The sequence below is a fragment of the Pongo abelii genome, chromosome 7 (genome assembly GCF_028885655.2).
Source record: "Pongo abelii isolate AG06213 chromosome 7, NHGRI_mPonAbe1-v2.0_pri, whole genome shotgun sequence".
Taxonomy (NCBI): Eukaryota; Metazoa; Chordata; class Mammalia; order Primates; family Hominidae; genus Pongo; species Pongo abelii.
Window position 1 is genome coordinate 10,864,099 of NC_071992.2, and position 20,882 is coordinate 10,884,980.

The 20,882-nt window shown below is 41.7% G+C and overlaps 1 protein-coding gene across 1 annotated transcript in view; it reads right to left on the minus strand.

Moving 5' to 3' along the window:
- LOC129060826 (uncharacterized) overlaps nucleotides 1-14,889 on the minus strand; it is a 43,316-nt gene extending 28,427 nt beyond the window's left edge. Inside the window, exons 1-3 of the mRNA XM_054561092.1 lie at nucleotides 14,807-14,889; nucleotides 14,558-14,665; nucleotides 13,050-13,161 (exon numbers count right to left, since the gene is read on the minus strand). Coding sequence (XP_054417067.1) covers nucleotides 13,050-13,161; nucleotides 14,558-14,665; nucleotides 14,807-14,889 — 303 coding nt within the window. The remainder of the gene's footprint in view (nucleotides 1-13,049; nucleotides 13,162-14,557; nucleotides 14,666-14,806) is intronic.
- Nucleotides 14,890-20,882: the final 5,993 nt, after the last annotated feature.

Sequence of the window (20,882 nt, forward strand, 5' to 3'; positions counted from 1 at the left end):
GATGATGAGGATGATGTGACTGCTGATAACACCAGTCCAAACTCCAAAAATTACTTGGAATCCAGACCAGGGAGAGGGCCAGAGAGAGACTTTCTGGGGAATACCTCAGAGTGTTTCTGAGGCCTGCTGTCCGTGTTCTTTAAACATACACACACACACATGCGTGCGTGCATGTGCACAAAATTTTTATTAGTTTTTCTTATCAAGGTGTTACATATTTATTGCTGAACTTAAAAGTACTGTATTTTATTTTTTATTTTTAGAGACAGTCTCTCTCTGTTGCCCAGGCTGGAGTGCAGTGGCATGATCAGAGCTCACTGAAGCCTTGAACTCCTGGCCTCAAGCAGTCCTCCCCCTCGGCCTCCCAAACTGCTGGGATTATAGGCATGAGCCATTGCGTCCTGCCCAAAAGTACTGCAGAAGGTAGAAAACAACAGTCTTCTGACCATCTGCCATTTCCCCGTCCCCAGCCAGCTCTTCTATTCCGACTTCCCATCTGAGGACTGTCCTTTTTCTGAGCTGTTTGACATTAAGCATGTGATTAAGAGACAGTCTCCAGAAATTACATTTCTTCCTCTAGTGTAGCAAATGAATGAACATCTTTAATCCTCAGTTTTCAAATCTGTAAAGTGAGTGCAATAATAATACTTATCTCATAGGGTCCTTTCCAGGGTTAAAATGAGATAACCATATGAGAATCACTTAGTGTGATGCCTGGTACTAAAAACAATTAGCTATTACTACCACTGCTAATATTATTAGTAGCTGTGGGTAAAAGGAATCTTGCATTCAGCCTGGTGACGCTGCTCTAGCCACCTAGACTGACCTGTGTTTAGGGCAGAAAACCAAAACCTGAGGACATCTGCCTGCTGAGTGTTCACCAGCTGTGGCTGCTCCAGGCCCAGGAGCTGAGGGCTATGGTGTGCTCAACAGGCAGCTTCTCCCATCGTGGTGACAGAACTGCTGGAAAGAGTGTCCCCTTGGGACTGGGAAGCCCTAAGTGATGAACTGCTGGTGAGTGGCACTTTATTTGCACCTGAGTCTCCAGAAGAGCTAAGGGACCCTGGAGTTACCCGAAGTCCCAACAGCATGGGCAGAAGTGAGAACAATTTGAAACCAAGTGGCCTGATGGACCAGGTTCCGACTGAACCTCGACATTTCCATCCTGCAATGAGCGATGCTCTCTGTTCCAGCCTGTTAGGCTTCCACTGTTACAAAATGAGATAGAATTCACATACCATCAATTTACCCTTTAAAAATGTACGAGTCAGTGGTTTTTAGTATCTCACAATGTTATGCAACCATCATCAGTATTGAAATCTTAACATTGTCATCCCCCAAGGCTGCAATTTGATTGGACTCAGTAAATGTTTACTGGAAGTTTCTTGTGTAAAATCCCAGCTATTGTAGTTAGTGTGCTCCTTGGAGTTTGGCTGGCCCAGCTCCATGCTGGCTCACTTTTCTTGGTCCACATCTGCAACTGAGCCACACACTCCCTCCCTCTGCCTTGACACATTAACATTGAACTGGGACACTGGTGAACTGGGACTGTCTTGATCAATGACCACCATTTCTTGGGTTCTCCCAGTACCAGACACTGTGCTAAGCCGTCTGTGTGCATTCTCTCTTATTATCTAATTTTACAAGAAAGCCTAGAACTGAGGTCTTCTGGCTTCCACTCTCATATTCTTGTGGCTGGGCACAGTGACTCAAGCCTGTAATCCCAGCACTTTGGGAGGCCGGAGTAGAAGGATCACTTGAGCCCAGGACTTCAAGACCAGCCTGGGCAACATAGTGAGATCCTGTCTCTACAAAAAATAAAAAATTTAGCTGGGCATGATGGCACACACTTATAGTCCTAGCTACTCAGAAGGCGGAGGCAGGAGGATCACTTGAGCCCAAGAGTTTGAGGTTACAGTGAGCTATGATCACACCACTGCACTCCATCCTGGGTGGCAGAGCAAGACCTTGTCTCAAAAAAAAAATTATTTCATTCTTTCTTTGCCAGGCTGACTCTGACCTACTCATTATACCCACCCTCAAGCTCACACTCCTTGAAGTAATACCAACAGTAATTTGTGTAGCAGCTTGCAGTTTACAAAGCATTCTCTTCTGTTGCTTCATTTGATCCTCCCATCCACCTTGTGTGTGTGAGGGGAGAATGTTTTCATACTTTCCCTCCTTTTTGACCCTGCTCCTTGGAGTCTCTCTGCACCAGGTTTGTCTGATCCCAGACTCTCCAGTCACTTGGGAGACCAGCTCAACATTTCATTATTCAGCCTTTAACGTCCTAGTCAGATCAATGTCTTTTCATAAGTTGAGTGTGTGCATATTTGCAATCTCCCATCTCTGGTGTTTATGTATTAATTATGTATTTGGATTCATCTTGTTGCTCCTCTTGGGACATATGGACATAAGGTCTACAGGGCCAAGGGCCATCTGGTAATTTCATTTTTAAGGGCCAAGAGGGTTTTTTGGAGGGCTGGTCCCATCATATGGCCTCTCTCATCCCTTCTTCAAGGGACAGATCCTCTTTCCTATGGGACATCCACTCCCTGTGGCTGAGGTGCAACAGGTGTCCCAAGTTTGGCCAATTGGAAGATCCATTAAGAATTTTCCTGGGACTTTTTAGCCAGGGCTAATAATGAAAAAGCTGTCTGTCCAAAAATAATTCTAAAATTTGTATAGAACAACAACAACAACAAAAAACCCTGAATAACCAATGCAATCTTAAACAAAAAGAACAAAGGTAAAGGCATCACACTACTTGACTTCCAAATACACTACAAAGCTATAGTAACCAAAACAGCATGATACTGGTATAAAAACACACACATAGACCAATGGAACAGAATAGAAAGCCCAGAAATGAATTCACACATCTGCAGCCAACTGATTTTTGACAAAGAGACCAAGAAAACACATGGGGAAAAGGATATTTTCTTCAATAAGTGGTGCCGGAAAAATTGGATAGCTACATGAAGAAGAATGATACTAGACCTCTATCTCTTACCAAATACAAAAATCAACTCAAAATGGATTACAGACTTGAAGATTAGGCTCAAAACTATGAAACTACTAGAATACATCATAGGGAAAATGTTTCATGATGTTGGTCTGGGCAAGGATTTTTTGGATAAGATCTCAAAAGTACAGCCAACAAAAGCAAAAAATAGACACATGGAATTACATCAAACTAAAAAGAGTCTGCACAGCAAAGGTAACAATCAACAAAGTGAAGAGACAACCCACAGAATGGCAGAAGATATTTGCAAACTCTACATCTAACAAAGGGTTAATATCCAGACTATGTCAGGAATTCAAATAATTCAATAGCAAAAAAAAAAAAAAAATCTGATTTAAAAGTGAGCAAAATAACTGAATAGATGGAATAAATATTTCTCAAAAGAAGGCATACAAATAAAAAACAGGTATGTGAAAAAATGCTCAACGTCAGTAATCATCAGGGAAATGCAACTCAAAATGACAATGAGATATCACTTCACTCCATTTAGAATGGCTATGGTCAGACAGACAAAAGATAGCAAGTGTTGGCCAGGATGTGGAGAAAGGGAAACCCTTATACACTGTTGATGGGAATGTAAATTAGTATAGCCACTAAGAAAACAGTATAGAGGTTTCAAAAAAAATTTAAAACTAGAATTACCTATGTAATCCGGTAATCTCACTACTGAGTAGTGGGAAAGAAAAGGAAATCAGTATGTAGAAATGACATCTGCACTCCCATGTTTATTGCCACACTCTTCACAATAGCGAAGACATGGAATCAACCCAAGTGTCCATTAACAGATGAATAAAGAAAATGTGGCACATATACACAATGGAAGACTATTCAGCCATAAAAAGAAGGAAATTCTCTCCTTCGATGAAAGGATTTATAACAAAGGATGTAAATCCTTTGATGAAAAGACATCCTCCTCATGTCTTTTGCCCATTGTCTGGGTAGTTAGGTTTTACTATTGTTATTATAATTATTATTTTACTATTGAGCTTTGAGGGTTCTTTATATATTCTAGATGTGAATCCTTGGTTTGCAAATATTTTCTCCCCATCTGTAACTTATCTTTTCAGTTTCTTGAAAGGGTCTTTCACAAAGCAGACATTTTCAGTTTGAAGAAGTTCAATTTTTTAATGAATTGTACTTTTAGTGTCATGTCTAAGCAGTTTTCATCAAACCTTAGGTTATGAAGATTTTCTCCTATGTTTTCTTCTAAAAGTTTTATACTTATACATTTTATATTTAAATCTATGCTCCACTTTGAGTTATTTTTGTATAAAGTATGAGTTGAGTTCAAGGTTTGTTTGTTTATTTAGTTTCAAGATATCCAGCTGTTCCAGCATCATTTGTTGAAAGGACTATCTATTCTCCATTGAATTGCTTTTGCACCTTTGTCAAAAATCAGTTGGCCATACTTGTGTGGGTCTATTTCTGGGTTCTCTAGTCTGTTCTACTGATGTAGTGCCTATTTCTCTATCAATGCTACATAGTCTTGATTACTATAGCTATAAAATCCCACTTTGCTCTTCTTTTCCAAAATTCTTCCAGCTCTTCTAGTTGGGTGGGTTTTTTTATGCTTTCTACATAATTTTTTCACCTTTCTACATAAATTTTAGAATAATCTTGTCTCTATATGAAAATCTTGCTGAGATTTTTCACAGGAATTGCATTAAAACTATATATGAATTTTGAAAGAATTGACATATTTACTATGTTGAATCTTCCAATCCATGAACGTGGTATGTCTCTCCATTTATTTAAACCTTAATTTCTTTCACCAGTGTTTTGTAACATTCAGTATACAAGTCCTATACATGTTTTGTTGGATTTATACTTAAGAATCTAATTATTTGAGCAATTGTAAGTAATATTATATGGTTAATTTCATTTTCCACATGTTCATTGCTAGTATATGGAATTATAGTTTGTTTTTGTATGTTGATTTTGTTTTCTGCAGCGTTGTTGAACACATTTGTTAGTTCTAGGAGGTTTTTTTTTTTTTCTTTTCTGGTATATTTCTTCGAGGTTTTCTATGTAGATGATCACGTTATCTCCAAACAGACATACTTTGATTTCTTTCTTTCTGACCTGTATTCATTGTCTTTTTATTTTTGTTACTATCTTTTAAAAAGATGGGGTCTTGCTGTGTTGCCCAGGCTGGAGGTCAGTGGCTATTCACAGGTGCAATTATGGTGTACTACAGCCTGAGCTCCTGGGCTCAAGTGATCCTGTTGCCTCAGCCTCCCTAGTAGATTGGACTACTACTGGCACATGCTATCGCACCCAGCCCTTTCATTATTATTTTCTTTACTTGCCTTATTTTCTGGCTAAAACTTCCATTACTATGTTGAATAGAAGTAGTGAGAGTGGAAATTCTTGTCTTATTCTCAGCCTTTGTGGAAAGGCTTTAGTCTTTTACCATTAATTATGTTAGCTGTTGGTCTTTTGTAAGTGCTCTGATAAAGAGCACTTTATCAGAGTTAATAGGAATAGAAGTTCCCTCTATTCCTAATTTTCAGAGTTTTTATCTTGAATGGGTATCCAATTTCATCTAAAGCTTTTTTCTGTACCAATTGGTATGATCATATGATTTGTTTTCCTTAGCTTGTTAAAGTGGTGGATTGCATTGATTTTAAATTAGTGAGTCAGTTATGCATCTCTGAAATAAATCTCACTAGTCATGATGTGTAATTCTTGCATATTGCTGCATTCTATTTGCTGATATTTTGTTAAGGATTTGCAGCTATGTCAATGACGGATATTGGGCTGTAGTGTTTTCTTTGTATATTAGTCTGGTTTTAGTGTTACAGTAATACTGGCCTTACAAAATGCATTGGAAAATTTTTTTTTTTCTTGGAAAAAACGTGTTGAATTGGTGTGTTTTTGGAATTTTAATTACAGTTTCAATTTTAAAAAGAGTTATAGGGCTATTCAAATGGCCGATTTCATATTAAGTAAGTGGTTGTACTTTATACTTTTAGAAGAATTTGTATTTTTAGTAGAGATGAGATTTCATTCACCATGTTGGTCAGGCTGGTCTCGAACTCCTGACCTCAGGTGATCCACCTGCCTCGGCCTCCCAAAGTGCTGGGATTATAGGCATGAGTTACCACGCCCAGCCTTTTCAGCTTTTTGTTTCATTGGGTTTTTTTTCTGTTATTTTTCTATTTTCTATTTCATTGATATCTGCTCCTGTCTTTATTACTTCCTTCCCTTTTATTTGCTTTGGACTTATTTTGCTCTTTTTTTTTCCAGTTTCTTGAGGTGAGAGCTTAGATAGCTGATTTGAAACTTTTCCTCTTTTTTTTTTTTTTTTAAATTGAGACAGGGTCTCACTCTGTCACCCAGGCTGGAGTGCATTGGTGTGATCACGGCTTACTGCAGCCTCAACTTCCCTGGCTCTTGATCCTCCCACCTCAACCTCCCTTCCTGAGTAGCTGGGACTACAGATGTGTGCCACCATGCCTGGCTAATTCTTTAAAATTTTTGTAGAGACAGAGTCTCACTGTTTTGCCCAGGTTGGTCTCAAACTTCTGGTTTCAGGTGATCCTCCTGCCTTGGCCTCCCAAAATGATGGGATTATAGGCATGAGCCGCTCCACCCAGCCTGATTTTTTTAGGATAAATGAAGGATAAAACTGGTATAAATTTGGAGTCATTTTAATGAAATTATTCTTGTTAATATTGATGTAACTATTCTAAATGAATAAAATATTAGCAAGCTGAATCCAGCAGTATATTAAAAGAAAATATCAATGTTCAATAGGGTTTTCCCTTAGGGAGCCAGGTCATTAATATTAGGAAAGAGACAGGCACTGTGGCTCATGCCTGTAATCCCAGCTACTCGGGAGGCTGAGGCAGGAGGACTTCTTGAGCCCAGGAGTTCAAGGCTGCAGTGAGCTATGATTGTACCAGTGCACTCTAGCCTGGGTGATAGAGTAAGACTCTCATCTCTAAAAAATAAAACAAAATATTAGGAAACAATATAATTTATTACAGTATTCAGTCAAAGGAAGAAAAACTATACAATTATACCAATAGGAGTGAAAAGGCATTTAACCAAATGCAGCAACCTTTCTTGATTAAAACAAATAAAACTTTCACTAAAAAATTAGAACAGAAGGATATTCCCATAACATAATAAAAATATCTGACTCAAACAAAATAAAGAAATGGGACCTTATTAAACTAAAAGTTTCTGTACAGCAAAAGAAATAATCATCAGAGTAAACAGACAACTCACAGAGTGGGAGAAAATATTTGCAAACTATTCATTTGACAAAGGACTAATATCCAGAATCTACAAGGAATTCAAACAAATCAGCAAGAAAGAAACAAATAATCCCATCAAAAAGTGGGCAAATGACCTGAGTAGACATTCTTGAAAGAAGATATACAAATGGCCAACCAACATATGAAAAAATGCTCAACATCGCTAATTATCAGGGAAATGCAAATTAAAACCACAATGAGATACCACCTTACCCCTGCAAGAATTGCCACTATTTAACAAATTAAAAAACAATAGATGTTGGCTGCATGTGGTGAAAAGGGACCATTATACACTGCTGGTGAAAATGTAAATGAGTACAACCTCTATGGAATACAGTGTGGAGATTTCTCAAAGAAGTAAAAGTAGATCTATCATTTGATCCAGCAATCTCACTACCAGGTAATTACCCAAAGGAAAAGAAGTAATATCAAAAAGACACCCACATGCATATGTTTATTACAATACAATTCGCAATTGCAAAGATGTAGAACCAATCTAAGTGCCCACTGACTAATGAGTAGAGAGAGCAAATATATATGTCATGGAATACTACTCAGCCATAAAAAAGGAAATGATATCTTTTGCAGCAACTTGACTGGAGCTGGAGGCCATTATTCTAAGTGAAATAACTCAAGGGTGGAAAACCAAACACCATATGTTCTCACTTATAAGTGAGAGCTAAGCTGTGGGTATGCAAAGGCAGACAGAGTGGTATAATGGACTTTAGAGACTCAGAAGAAAGTGGGAGGTAGGGAGGGAAGTGAGGGATAAAAAATTACTTATTGGGTACAATGTATACTACTTGGGTGACAGGTGCATAAAGATCTGACTTTGCCACTGTACAATTCATCCATGTAACCGAAAAACCACGTGTACCCAAAAAGCTATTGAAATAAAAAAAAGTTTAAAATCTGACTCAAGCCAACCACTAGCATTATTTAATTGTGAAAAACCAGAAGAGATATTCTCATTCTTGTTAGGGACAAAAGCAAGATGCCCAACATCAGTATTCTGGAAATGCTAGCCAATGCAATAATATAAGAAAAATATGAGACAAAATAATTGGAAGGGAAGGTGCAAAATCATTTTTACCTACACACTGCAGAGGTCTAAACTGTAGTCCCTGCCTCAAATCCACCTTTCTGTTTTCTGTCTTGTGCTTGTGGGGTTGAGATTCTGTAATCCACCTTTCTGTCTTTCTGGCTGGCTCTGTATCAGGTTCTGCCCACAGAGAACAATGGAGGGAGACTACAAGGCTTGTGGAGGTGAAGGAAATACACCTTTCATTTGCTTCCTAGTCATAAATGCTTTTCTCTAGCCTCTCTATCATGGCAGCAACAGTTCATTCTTGTAGCAGCAGCTGAATCCAGTTTTCAGGGGGTTTTTTTGTTGTTTTTTGAGATGGAATCTCACTCTGTTGCCCAGGCTAGAGTGCAGTGGTACGATACTTGCTCACTGTAACCTCCGCCTCCTAGGTTCAAGTGATTTTCCTGCCTCAGCCTCCTGAGTAGCTGGGATTACAGGCATGTGCCACCACGCCCAGCTAATTTTTGCATTTTTGGTAAAGATGGGGTTTCGCCATGTTGGCCAGGCTGGTCTGGAGCTCCTGAGCTCAAGTGTTCCATCCATCTCAGCCTCCCAAAGTGCTAGAATTACAGGTATGAGCCACCACGCCCAGCCCAGTTTTTCTTATTCTTGCAGAAACAAACTCATCAAGATGCTGTCAGAGATGCCAGTACTGTCTGTCACTCACCCCCTCCTCAGACATACGTTTCCAGCCCCATGGGCCTCTCCTCCAAGTGTCTAAATGTTAATAATTTCAACCTTTTTCTTCTGATTGCCCAACTTTACAAGTAATATCTGCCTCTGCAGTCTCTACCTTCATGATACATTAGGATTATCTTTCTGCTTTAGTGGTTTTTCCATGCCTAGTTAACGATTCCTTTTATTAAATTATCTGTTAAAAATACTGATATAGTTTCTGTCTCCTCACTGGTCCCTGGCTGGTACCCTAGCTCATAAGATAGTTTTATACGGTAGCTGGTTATAAAAGAAGTTTCTGAAAAAATTAACTTTCATACCAACACTAAGTAGTTAAGAAACATAATTGGGTGTTTATCTGAAATTCACTTGTGACTGGGTATCCTGCATTTTTATTTGCTAAAGCTAGAAACCCTGAATATGGAGAGCCTGCTCCAAGTGTTCTGGGATCAAGGGATGGGGTAAGCGTTGATGGGGATGCTGTGTCAATGGTGGGATCCTACACAGGGCTACTGGCATCATGATAGTGTCCTGTTCCAAAGCTTGGATTAGCACACTCGGACAACCCAGGATTGAAGTTAAGTGAATGCTTTACAAAGATGGTGTCTGAAGGGTGGTGGATTTCCCAGGAATATTATCCACACACATTACAATATATTGGACATAATGTCAGCTCTACCTACTCTCGCCAGAATTCTTGTCTTATTATTCGTTTTTGTCAAGTCACTCAAATACACCAATTCACTGCTGTCTCAGAGCCATCTCCCTCTAAACTGACCTCTGACTACAATGGTACTAGTTGAGTCCATGAGGCCAATAAACTTGGGGGCCTTGTGGGCTGACAGGGAAGGAGCCAGGCCACCCGGAGCTGGCCTGAGTCAGTCTTTCTGGGAGTAAAGTCTCTCCTGAGGGAGGTGAATGAACCCTGTTCTCACCCAGCTCACAAGCCACGTTTTCCTGGTGGCTCTAAGAGTGCATTCGCCTCCCTTGAATGGCTTGGGTCACAGAACGGTTTGTTCTTGTTTGTTGAATAATAGTACCAGGGAACTACCACCACCACCACCACCACCACCACCATCCCCTTTACATTACAAAACACAGAAATTCAAACATTTAGGTTCAAATTTGTATCCAAGAAAGGTCTGGAAAGATCCTGCAAATGTAAAAATAGTTACTCTGGGAGAATGAGATTAGGGGGTTGGGTAGTGGGAGTAAAGCAGTGCTTTTATTTATTTATTTATTTATTTTTAAACATTTTATTCACTTCTGCATTGCTTGAAAACAAAAGCTTTCCAAAGAGAATGTAATATTAATAATTTGTAACAGACCAGTAACAAAGCAATAACAATAGAAACAAAATTTGAAAATAAAACCCACTTCCAAACACAACTATTTTCATGTTTGGAAATACTGTTTCCCACTCCCACACACAATTATTGCAGTTCATAGGATGTGAGCTATTTTTTTTTTATTCTGCTATGTTCCTTAACATTTTACTACAATTTTTCTTTGCATTGCTAAAAATTCTTTTTGGGCACATCCTTTTCAGGGCTAGAAGGGTGGCTTTGAGGACAGCTTGTAGCACAAGCTTGTCTTTCCTGAGCCCTGCCTTACCCAGCTAAAGAAGATGGAGGTTGGGAAGGGGTTAGTTTATCTTGGGCAAGTTCTTTCTTTCCTCTGGGCCTCAATTTTGGTGTTTTTTTTTTTTTTTTCTTTCCATTTGGAAAAAGAGGCACTGGAAGCAGGTTCTCCCAGGGTCTCTTCGAGTTCTCATCTATTACCCTCACCAAGCACATCATAAATAAGGATCATTTGGACATAATTCTTTGTAAATCTTTATTTAATCCACCAGCCTTCCTGTTTCAAGATCACTTGGCGCAATGCAGTTCATTTATCCTCATGATAAATACCTGGCAGTGGACAGAATTTTCCCTTTCATAGATGGAGAAACTGAGTCCAGAGGTGTGGGATGGAGGTGTGGGATGATTTACCACAGTTTTGGCCTCTTATCAGGGCAGCCCTGGGGTTCGGCTGCCCGTGCTATGGGTGACGCATAGCAGACGGGGTCTCCGTGGTGTGGACATCATGGCGGCTTACGTATGCCTATTGCACAGATCCATCATGTGCCTGCCGCCTCCCTTTATTTCCTCTTTGGACTTCAAGTCACTATTGCTCTGTGACATTTCTTTGGGATCGATTCGTGAATAAACCTTTGGAGCCAACACACACACACACACACACACACACACACACGACAATTTGGTCACACCTAAGAGGCAGATAAAGCTGGAGCGAGCCTGCAAAAGGAGCTGCAGATAAAAAGTCCAGTATCGGGGCAGGTAACACCCAATTACAACAGAGCAGTGTTGACTTACACTTTTCCTTATCGGGGGAATCAGGTATTTGTGTAAATCAGAGAAGGATTTGATGGATACCAGTGCATTGGAGTCTCTAGCCAACGGACAGGTTTGGTTAAACAAAATATATATTCTCCTTATCTGCAGTGGCGACTATCACTGCAACTCCCCGTCTCCCCTCTACTCCTCCGAGCTCTATAAAAACGAGGGCCTTATCTAGCCTTTGTAATAGGCTCATGTCTAGCAGGGTCTGTGCTAAAATCACTCTGACAATGCCACAGCTCAGGCCCAGCGCAAGCCATTTTGGCAGACAGATGATTTTCCCTTATCTCCAATTGTCTTGGCAATAAATGTCTTTTTCTTAAGATGCTTGTTTAGACTACCCAGGGGAAAAGAACAGGTACCGTCTCTCTCGATGGAAGAAGCCTTTAAGACGCGGAGTCTCACAAACTGATGCACTTGTTTCATGCAGTTTGAGGGCCGTGGTGCAGAGAGAGCACAGACTCCAAGAGGCGGTTGTTCCTGCATCAGGTCGGCTGCAAACACCTACAGAAAAAAATAATGCCAGTGACAATGGTGTGACGCGGGGAGCTTTGGGTAAGGCAGGGAGTCTTCAGTTGGATAATAAAGAAATAAGGATGGAGATGAAAGCAGAAAGGTGATGAAGGTCAAAGGAGGGAGAGTAGTTTACATGAGACATGAGGAAGTTGCTGATATTTGGGGGCCACTTGTTGAAAAATCTCTGAGATGGCTGGTGTCAGGCTGAAGGTCAAGAGGGGATGCAGTGTGGTGGAGTGAGAGGCCTGTGCCAGGCTCTGCCCCTAACCTGCCGAGAGACCGTGACCAAGCCCCTCCAACTCCCAGGCTTCAGAGCTGGTTTTCCATGAGTGTGGTCCCCGCTGTGTGGTCCGGGAGGTGCAGGAAGGCAGCGACATACTCCTTCTCTGCTGCTGCTGGAGCCGCGCCTCCCTGGGACCCACCATGGGCGACCACAAGGCTCTAGTCGGCCTTGAATTTGCCTTTTTTCTCACTCCTAGGTGCTCTTGGTTGAATAACAAGATGGTCAGAGTGAAAATCCTGGGAGTGGCCTTTCAGTCACCCAGTGGAACATCCTGTGTGAACTCGCATGTCACCTCTATCCACCTAGAGGAGTGTCTAATCTTATGCTTCAACCCCCCGCCCCCCAGTGAAATGGACGCCTCACTCTCCCTGGGTAACTTCTTCAGAACTGCATGGGCCTGTCCACATCTTCCCACCAACTGTGTAGTCTAAACTCCCCTTTCTTAGTTTGATTTGCATTTCCCTAATGATTAGTGATGTTGAGCATCTTTTCACGAGTGCTGGCCATCTGTATATCTTCTTCGGAGAAATGTCTGTTCGAGTCCTTTGCCCATTTTAAAAAATTGGGTTTTCTTTTTGTGGTTGAGTTGTTGGAATTCTTTATATATTATGAATATTAACCCCTTATGTGTTATATGGTTTGCAAATCTTTTCTCCCATTTCGTAAGTTACATTTTTCACTCAGAGAGATGGTGAGGTGGAGTCACATGGGTCTTTTGGAGCAGACCAAGTTTGCTGGGGTGGGGACCACAGGTCTGGAAGGCCCCTCAGGGAACTAAGGAGCAGGCTGACCCTGTCACTTCCCCGAAGGTGCCCTGGGGAGAAAGTCCACCATGCTTTCCACTGGGCAGCAGCAGGGGCAGGTGGCCTATGGTGCCAGCTGGTGCTTCTGGGGAGATGAGGGAGGTGCTTCTGGGAAGTGGGAAAGGACTCTTAGTTTCATTCTCTTTCACTTACGAAGAAGGTGAGAGGTTCTCCATAGAGGGGAATTCTCGGGAAAGGAGGAAAAGGGTTTTGGTGGAGGGAGAAGGACTTCACCAGTCTGGGATCACAGCAAAGGAAAACAGAGAGGTGCAGGGGATGGTAGCGTTCTGGGGATCTAGGGCAGCTCTGCATAGGGACAAGTCATGAAGAGGCCGGGAGTCAGAGGGTGGAGATGGATGAGTGGGGGTTGTAGAGGGCCCTGAAGATGACTTCCCTCGGGTGGCCGCCCTCTGGAAGCAGGCAGGACAAGGCTCGGAGCCCTGTGAGATTGGCAAGACATCTTGGATGCCACTTCTTATGTGGGTGAAAGGTGATATTTCCACTTCTGAACTTGGAAGGTAGGGTCCTGCCCAACCTCTCTCTTGAAAAGGGAGTGCCAACGGCCACTTGGTTATTTATTTCTTTCGAATCCTGTCATTTTATAGGGCTGTAAATGAGGATGGCAGGGAATTAATTAAGAAGGTGGAGCCCAGGCGAATAGCAGAGTCCTTGCCCATGTGGCACTTGCAGTCTAAAGGTGCAGCCAGGACAGTCCGGGGTTGTGGAAGGAACCATTGCTCTACCCTCAAGGAATGACCGAGAGAGATCTTCTCCGACAGTCACCAGGGGACAGGCAGCAGGGTGATGCAGTTGGCCACAGGTCACTGGAGCAGCCAGAGTGAAGCAGGGGAGGGAAGACCCAGATTCCATCTCCTTTGTTTAGGAGATGTGGGAGCGGCCGTGGTTGAGTGGCTGGAGCAAGTGGGCAGAAGCCTCTGTTTTCTCATCTGGAGAATAGTAGTTGTAGGACATCATTCTCTCCATAATCCCTATGACACAAGTCCTCTGTCTTCCTGTCTTTAGGCATGTGGCTCCACCCCCTGGCTCGATAATCCTCAGGGGGACTTGGTGGGATGCAATCGGATGTGTCCCGGTCTCCAGGGCTTATGCTCCCATCGGTGGATCCAGATTTTCTCTGCGTTTCCCATAAATCCGCTCTTATCCCTCATCTGCCCACACCATAAGGTGCCTCTGCAGCCCATATGGCTGCCACCCTCTTCTACTCTCCTTTGCCGATGCCATTCCTCTTCCTTCACAACCCAAGGCATCAGGGACATCCCAGCTTTGTGTGAGGCCGGCTTTACTAAGGTCTAGGGAGGTAACAGAGAGGGAAGCTCACCTCTCAGGACCACACAGCACATGGATCTAAATCGAATATTGGACATGATTGTGCTGGGGTTCATTGGCCACCCCCCAGGCAGATTTTGCTCTGAGAACCTTTCTTCTCAGGCCCCCACTGGCTGCTGTGCTGCTCCCCCTCTCCCCACTCTCCTCCTGTTCTCACCTTTTCTCCTCCCTGGTTGGAGCTGCCTGGAAACCTGGCATTCCTTCCACTTTATCACACATGACAAGGCAGCTCCGAATCAGGCTGCCTGGCCTCTGCAGACCAGGGCTGGGGAGGGAGGGAGCACCACTCACCTTTCTCTTCCCAGAAGACCCAGGCAGGCGTCTTCTGAGAAGGAAAGAAGGTCATGCGGTGAAGACTGGAGAGCGCAGAGCACTGCTTGGACACAGGAGCCATCCTCATGTTTACCTGCCTGTGGGCTGCTCCCAGGGCTGTATGGGCCGGAGCTGTAGCCGGACAGCTGTGAGTGGTAACCAGACGTCCCAGGGCATTCTCCTGTCTGTCCTCAGCTCTGCTACTGGACAAGAACTGGACTCATTCTCAAAGCCTTGGGTATAGTGCTCCCAGCGCCCAGGATGAAGTCATGAACTGAGAGCTCCACGGCCAAATGTGCACACAGACATTGATTTTCCACTTGTTACACGCTGGTTCTGGTGCCAGAATGCTGCTGGAGTGAAGGACCCAGACTCAGCAGGCAAGCTGTCAGCACATGGCTCCTGGCTCTGCCTCATATTAGCTGGGTGACTTGGGGGAGTTAGCCCCTCTATGCCTCCTGTGAAGAGTAACAGTAATAATGTCCCACCTTACGGGGTTGTTGTGAAGATTAAACAAGATATTCTATGCAAATGAATTCACTGTATAGTGAGTGCTCAGCAAAACTTAGCTACTATTATACTGATGGTCCCTGGCTTGGAGAACTCATAGCCAGTGCACAGCTAGATATGTAATGTCATTAAGCAAGAAAAGCCCATTGGTCTTCACTGTGCTCCACTTCTGTCCTCTTCCGGAGAATACTCAGAAAACAGGTCTGACTCCATTCTCCTCAATCCTGCCTCCCTTCCCTCCCCTGCACCCTCTCCCTACTGGTAGCTGAGGTAGGTGTAGGGTGCTGAAGGGCTGCTGGCCTGGCTCCAACAGCACTATGATCAGGAGTTGGGGGAAGTGGGACCAGCTGGAAAGACTGTAGCAAATGACTGGCTGTAGTGGGCAAGGAGGTGGGCATAACTGAGGAGGCTGTTAGGCACTGCCGTGGGCATTTATGACTCTTCCTTGGAAGGTTTAAAGAAAAGAAGAGAGACAGGTTTAGAAATCACAGTTTCTGGGAGGTGGCTGGGAGGATGTCCCAAGTCCTGTGATTTTGTTTAATGCTCGGCAGAAAATGCCCCCCACCACTGGATACCACCTTGGACAAGGCTGTTGGAGGCATGTGGACCAAGGAAGGCTTCCTAGAGGAAGAAGTGAGTTATAAAGGATGAATAGGAGTTTGAAAATCGGATGACGTCAAAGGAAGGCATTCTGGGCACAGAGACCAGCACCTGCTTATGCAGGTGATCTGCCCCATCCTTTCTGTTTCTGGTACCACTGCACTGTGTTTGCTGCAACCCAAGTTTCTCTAGGGCCTGCTTAGTTTATTCCCACTGGCTGAGACCTGGTCTGTTCTAGGCAGTGTCACCAGCGTTGTTTTGGTGGCAGTGCTCACTGGGAAAAGTTACAGCCTTATAATCCACAAATTCAAATACTGAAGATCTTGGGAGAAGGGTGGAGAGTGCATGGATAAAGGGAATGGCAGGAAGGCACAAGATACAAACATCTCTATAGAGGGGCAGGTTGAAACATTTAGAGTATTTAATATATTTACTATATTTACCCTTGTGATTGTGGTGATGGTTTCATGGGTTTCTACATGTGTCAAAACTTATCAAATAGTACATTTAAATAGGTGCAGTTTATTGTATATCAGCTTTACCTCCATAAAGCTGTTAAAAAGACTATAGATCTCTCAAAAATTTTAGTTGCTTTAAAAATGTGTGTTTCTAAAGCATAAAACTAATACAGGATAATCAGAAATTTAAAAATTTGTGAAAGCAGTAAAAAGAAGATAAATCACTCATTTCATTTTTGTGTATGTTGGGGGGATTGTTTTTACCATAAAAAAGACATCCAGTGCTCACCAATGAACAAGGCTCTAGTCCCAGCTCCAGTGGGCGAAGATGCTTCATCGAACTGAGCAGAGTCCTCTGAGGGCTTGTGTCCTGCAAATGTCCAGCTGCTCCCACTCAGTGATTGCAGTACAGCAGGTTTGAGAAGGAGGCCCAGAATCTGATTTAAATCCAGTGACTCATGTTATTCTGTTCCAGCCAGTCCACAGCCCACTCTTTGAGAAATGCTGAAATAGGGAATGAATCACAAATCCCTTGATCTATTTTCCTTTGGCCATAACCATGCTAAAAAACCCCCTGCTTACAGATGTGGGGTTGCCACTGTGTCTTGAGATAGAACTATCTAACTCTAGTCTTGGGAAGTCTTCTAGTAACAGCAGCAGAACTGGTAGAATTATTAATAGTAGTAATGGTGGTAGTGATATTAATGGTTGTAATAGTAGCAGTAATTTTTTAAAATTTTTAATTTTTGTGGGTACATAGTAGGTGTATATATTTATGGGGTACATGAGATATTTTGATACAGGAACATAAGGCATAATAATCACATCAGGGTAAATCGGGTATCCATCACCTCAAGCATTTAACCTTTCTTTGTGTTACAAACAATCCAATTATACTCTTTTAGTTATTTTTATATGTACAATAAGTTATTGTTGACTGTAGTTACCCTGTTGTTGACTGTAGTCACCCTAGATCTTATTCATTCTAATTATAGTGTTGTCCCTGCACTGCCCCCACCACACCAAGCCTCTACTCTCTATCTCATCTCATCATTCTACCTCTATCTCTATGAGTTCAATTGCTTTCATTTTCAGCTCCCACAAATAAATAAGAACATGTGAAGTTTGTCTTTATGTGCCTGGCTTATTTCACTTAACATAATGACCTCCAGTTTCACCCAGTTGTTGCAAATGACAGTATCTCATTCTTTTTTAGGGCTGAATAGTACTCCACTGTTTCTATGTACCCATTTGGTCTATTGATTTGTCTGTTGATGAACAGTTAGGCTGTTTCCAAATCTTGGCTATTGTGAAGAGTGCTGCAATAAACATGAAAGTGCAGATATTTCTTCAATGTATTAATTTCCATTCTCTTGAGTATATACCTAACAGTAGGATTGCTGGATCATATGGTAGTCCTATTTTTAGTTTTTTGAGGAACCTCAAAACTGTTCTCCACAGAGGCTGTACTAATTTATATTCCCATCAACAGTGTACAAGGGTTCCCTTTTCTTCACATTTTTGCCAGCACTTGTTATTGCCTGTCTTTTGAATAAAAGCCATTTTAACTGGAGTGAGATGATATCCCATTGCAGTTTTGATTTGCATTTCTCTGATGATCAGTGATGTTCAGCACATTTTTATATACTTGTTTGCCATTTGTATGTCTTCTTTTGAGAAATGTCTATTCAGATCTTTTGCCCATTTTTAATTGCATTATTATATTTTTTCCTGTAAAGTTGTTTGAGCTCCTTATATATTCCGGTTATTAATCCTTTGTCAGATAAATAGTTTGCAAATATTTTCTCCCACTCTGCAGGTTGTCTCTTCACTTTGTTGATTGCTTATTTTGCTGTGCAGAAGCTTTTTAACTTGATGTGATCCCATTTGTCTGTTTTTGCTTTGGCTGCCTGTGCTTGTGCGGTATTAGTTGAGGAATCTTTGCCCAGTCCGATGTCCTGGAGAGTTTCTCTAACGTTTTGTTATAGTAGTTTCATAGTTTGAGGTCTTAGATTTAAGTTTTTAATTAATTTTGATTTGATTTTTGTAAATGCAAGAGATAGGGGTCTAATTTCATTATTGTGCATATGAATATTCAGTTTTCCCAGCACTGTTTATTGAAGACTCTCCTTTCCCCAATGTATGTTATTGGCACCTTTGTTGAAAATGAGTTCACTGTAGATGTATGAATTTGTTTCTGGGTGCTATGTTCTGTTTCATTGGTCTATGTGTCTGTTTTTATGCCAGTACCATGCTGTTTTTGTTACTGTATCTCTGTAGTATAATTTGAAGTCAGGTAATGTGATTCCTCCAGTTTGTTCTTTTTGCTCAGGATGGCTTTGGCTATTCTGGGTCTTTTGTGGTTCCATACAAATTTTAGGATTGTTTTTTCTATTTCTGTGAAGAATGTCATTGGTGTTTTGATAGGGATTGCATTGAATCTGTAGATTGCTTCTGGTAATATGTACATTTTAACAATATTGATTCTTCCAATCCACGAACGTGGAATATCTTTCCATATTTTGTGTCCTCTTCAATTTCTTTTGTTAATGTTTTATAATTTTCATTGCAGAGATCTTACACTTCTTTGGTTAAGTTTTGTTGTTGTTGTTTCAACTACTCTGTCTCTATGATATCTTTGGTTAAGTTAATTCCTAGGTATTTAATTTTATTTGTAGCTATCGCAAATGGAATTACTTTCTTGTTGTCTTTTTCAGATTATTTGCTGTTGCCATATAGAAATGCTACTGATTTGTGTATGTTGACTTTGTATCCTGCAACTTTACTGTATTTGTTGATCAGTTCTAATAGTTTTTTTGCTGGAGTCTTTAGGTTTTTCTAAATATAATATCATATCATCTGTAATCAAAGATAATTTGACTTCTTCCTTTCTAATTTGGATGCCTTTTATTTCTTTCTCTTGTCTGATTGCTCTACTAGGACTTCCATAGCAGTAACATTAGTGGTAGTTGATATGGTTTGGCTCTGTGTTCCCACCCAAATCTCAGGTTGAATTGTAATCCCCAGTGTTGGGTGTGGAACCTGGTGGAAGGTGATTGGATTGTGGGGGCAGATTTCCCCCTTGCTGTTCTCATGATAGTGAGTGAGTTCTCATGAGATCTGGTTGTTTAACAATGTGTAGCACCTCCCTTTTCACTCTCTCTCTCCTGCTCCACCACGGTAAGATGTGCTTGCTTCCCCTTTGCCTTCTGCCATAATTGTAAGTTTCCTGAGGCCTCCCAGCCATGTTTCCTATTCAGCTTGTAGAACTGTCAGCTGAATTAAACCTCTTTTCTTTATAAATTACCCAGTCTCAGGTAGCTCCTTATAGCAGTGCGAGAACAAACTAATACAGTAGTAATAGCTCACATTTATTGGACAATTACTAATAAATACATCCATGGCACTGTTTCAAGAGCTCTACATGTGTCATCTTAGTGCTAGTTGTTAGGAGCAAGTTCCTGCAGGTAAATGTTTAGGTATGAATTTGGTCCTGCCACTGCTAGTTCAATAGACTTGGGCAAGTTACTTAAAAGCCGTAAGTTTCACATTTCTCCAAAGAAGATATACGAATGTCCAGCAAGCACATGAAAAGATGCTCAAAATCACAAATCATTAGAGAAATATAAATCACAACCACAATGAGATATTACCTTATGTCCATCTACTATCAACAGAAAATATGTGTTGGTGAGGATGTGGAGAAATCAGAGCCCTTGTGCATTTGGTGGGAGTGTGGAATGGTGCAGCCACTGTGAGAAACAGCATGGAGTTTCCTCCAAAAATTAAACATAGCATTACCATATAATTCAGCAATCCCACTTCTGGGTATATACCAATAAGAATTGAAAGCAGGGTCTTGAAGAGATATGTGGATACCAGGTTCACAGCTGCATTATTCACAAGGGCCAAAAGGTGCAAACAACCCAAGTGTCCATTATAGGTGAACAGATAAAGAAAATGTACATAAATGGAGTATTATTCAGCCTTAAAAGGAAGGAAAATTTGACACATGCTACCACATGGATGCAACTTGAGGACATTATGCCGAGTGAAGTAAGCAAGACACAAAGAATGAATACTGCATGAGGCACCTGGAGTAGTCAAATTCATAGAGACAAAGTAGAATGGGGACTGCCAGGGGCTAGTGGGAGGAGACATGGGAGTTAGTGTTTAATGGGTACAGAGTTTCTGTTTGAGAACATTGGTTGTATAACAATCGGAAGGCATGTGATGCCGCTGAGCTGCACACTTAAAATGGTTAATGTTCTGTGTATTTTACAATAATTTTTAAAAAGTTCCAAATTCCTTATCTCTAAAATTGGGTGAAAAAGCCTTCCCTGCCTCTGAGAGTGATGAGGGTTGAATTTGTGATATGTCTAACACCCTCAGTAAATGATCCAGCCCAAAGTCAGTGATCAGTGACACCAATGAAGAGTGTGATGGTCTTTCCTGTCCTTCTGCTGGCTCGTGCTCAGGGATGGTCAGCCCTTGGGCACAGTCCTTCACCTCTCTGGGCCTCAGTTTCCCCACACAGAACAGATATGGTGGGACCGTGGCCAAGGCCCCTCTCCTTCCCTGCAGTGGTGCTCCCTACTGGTG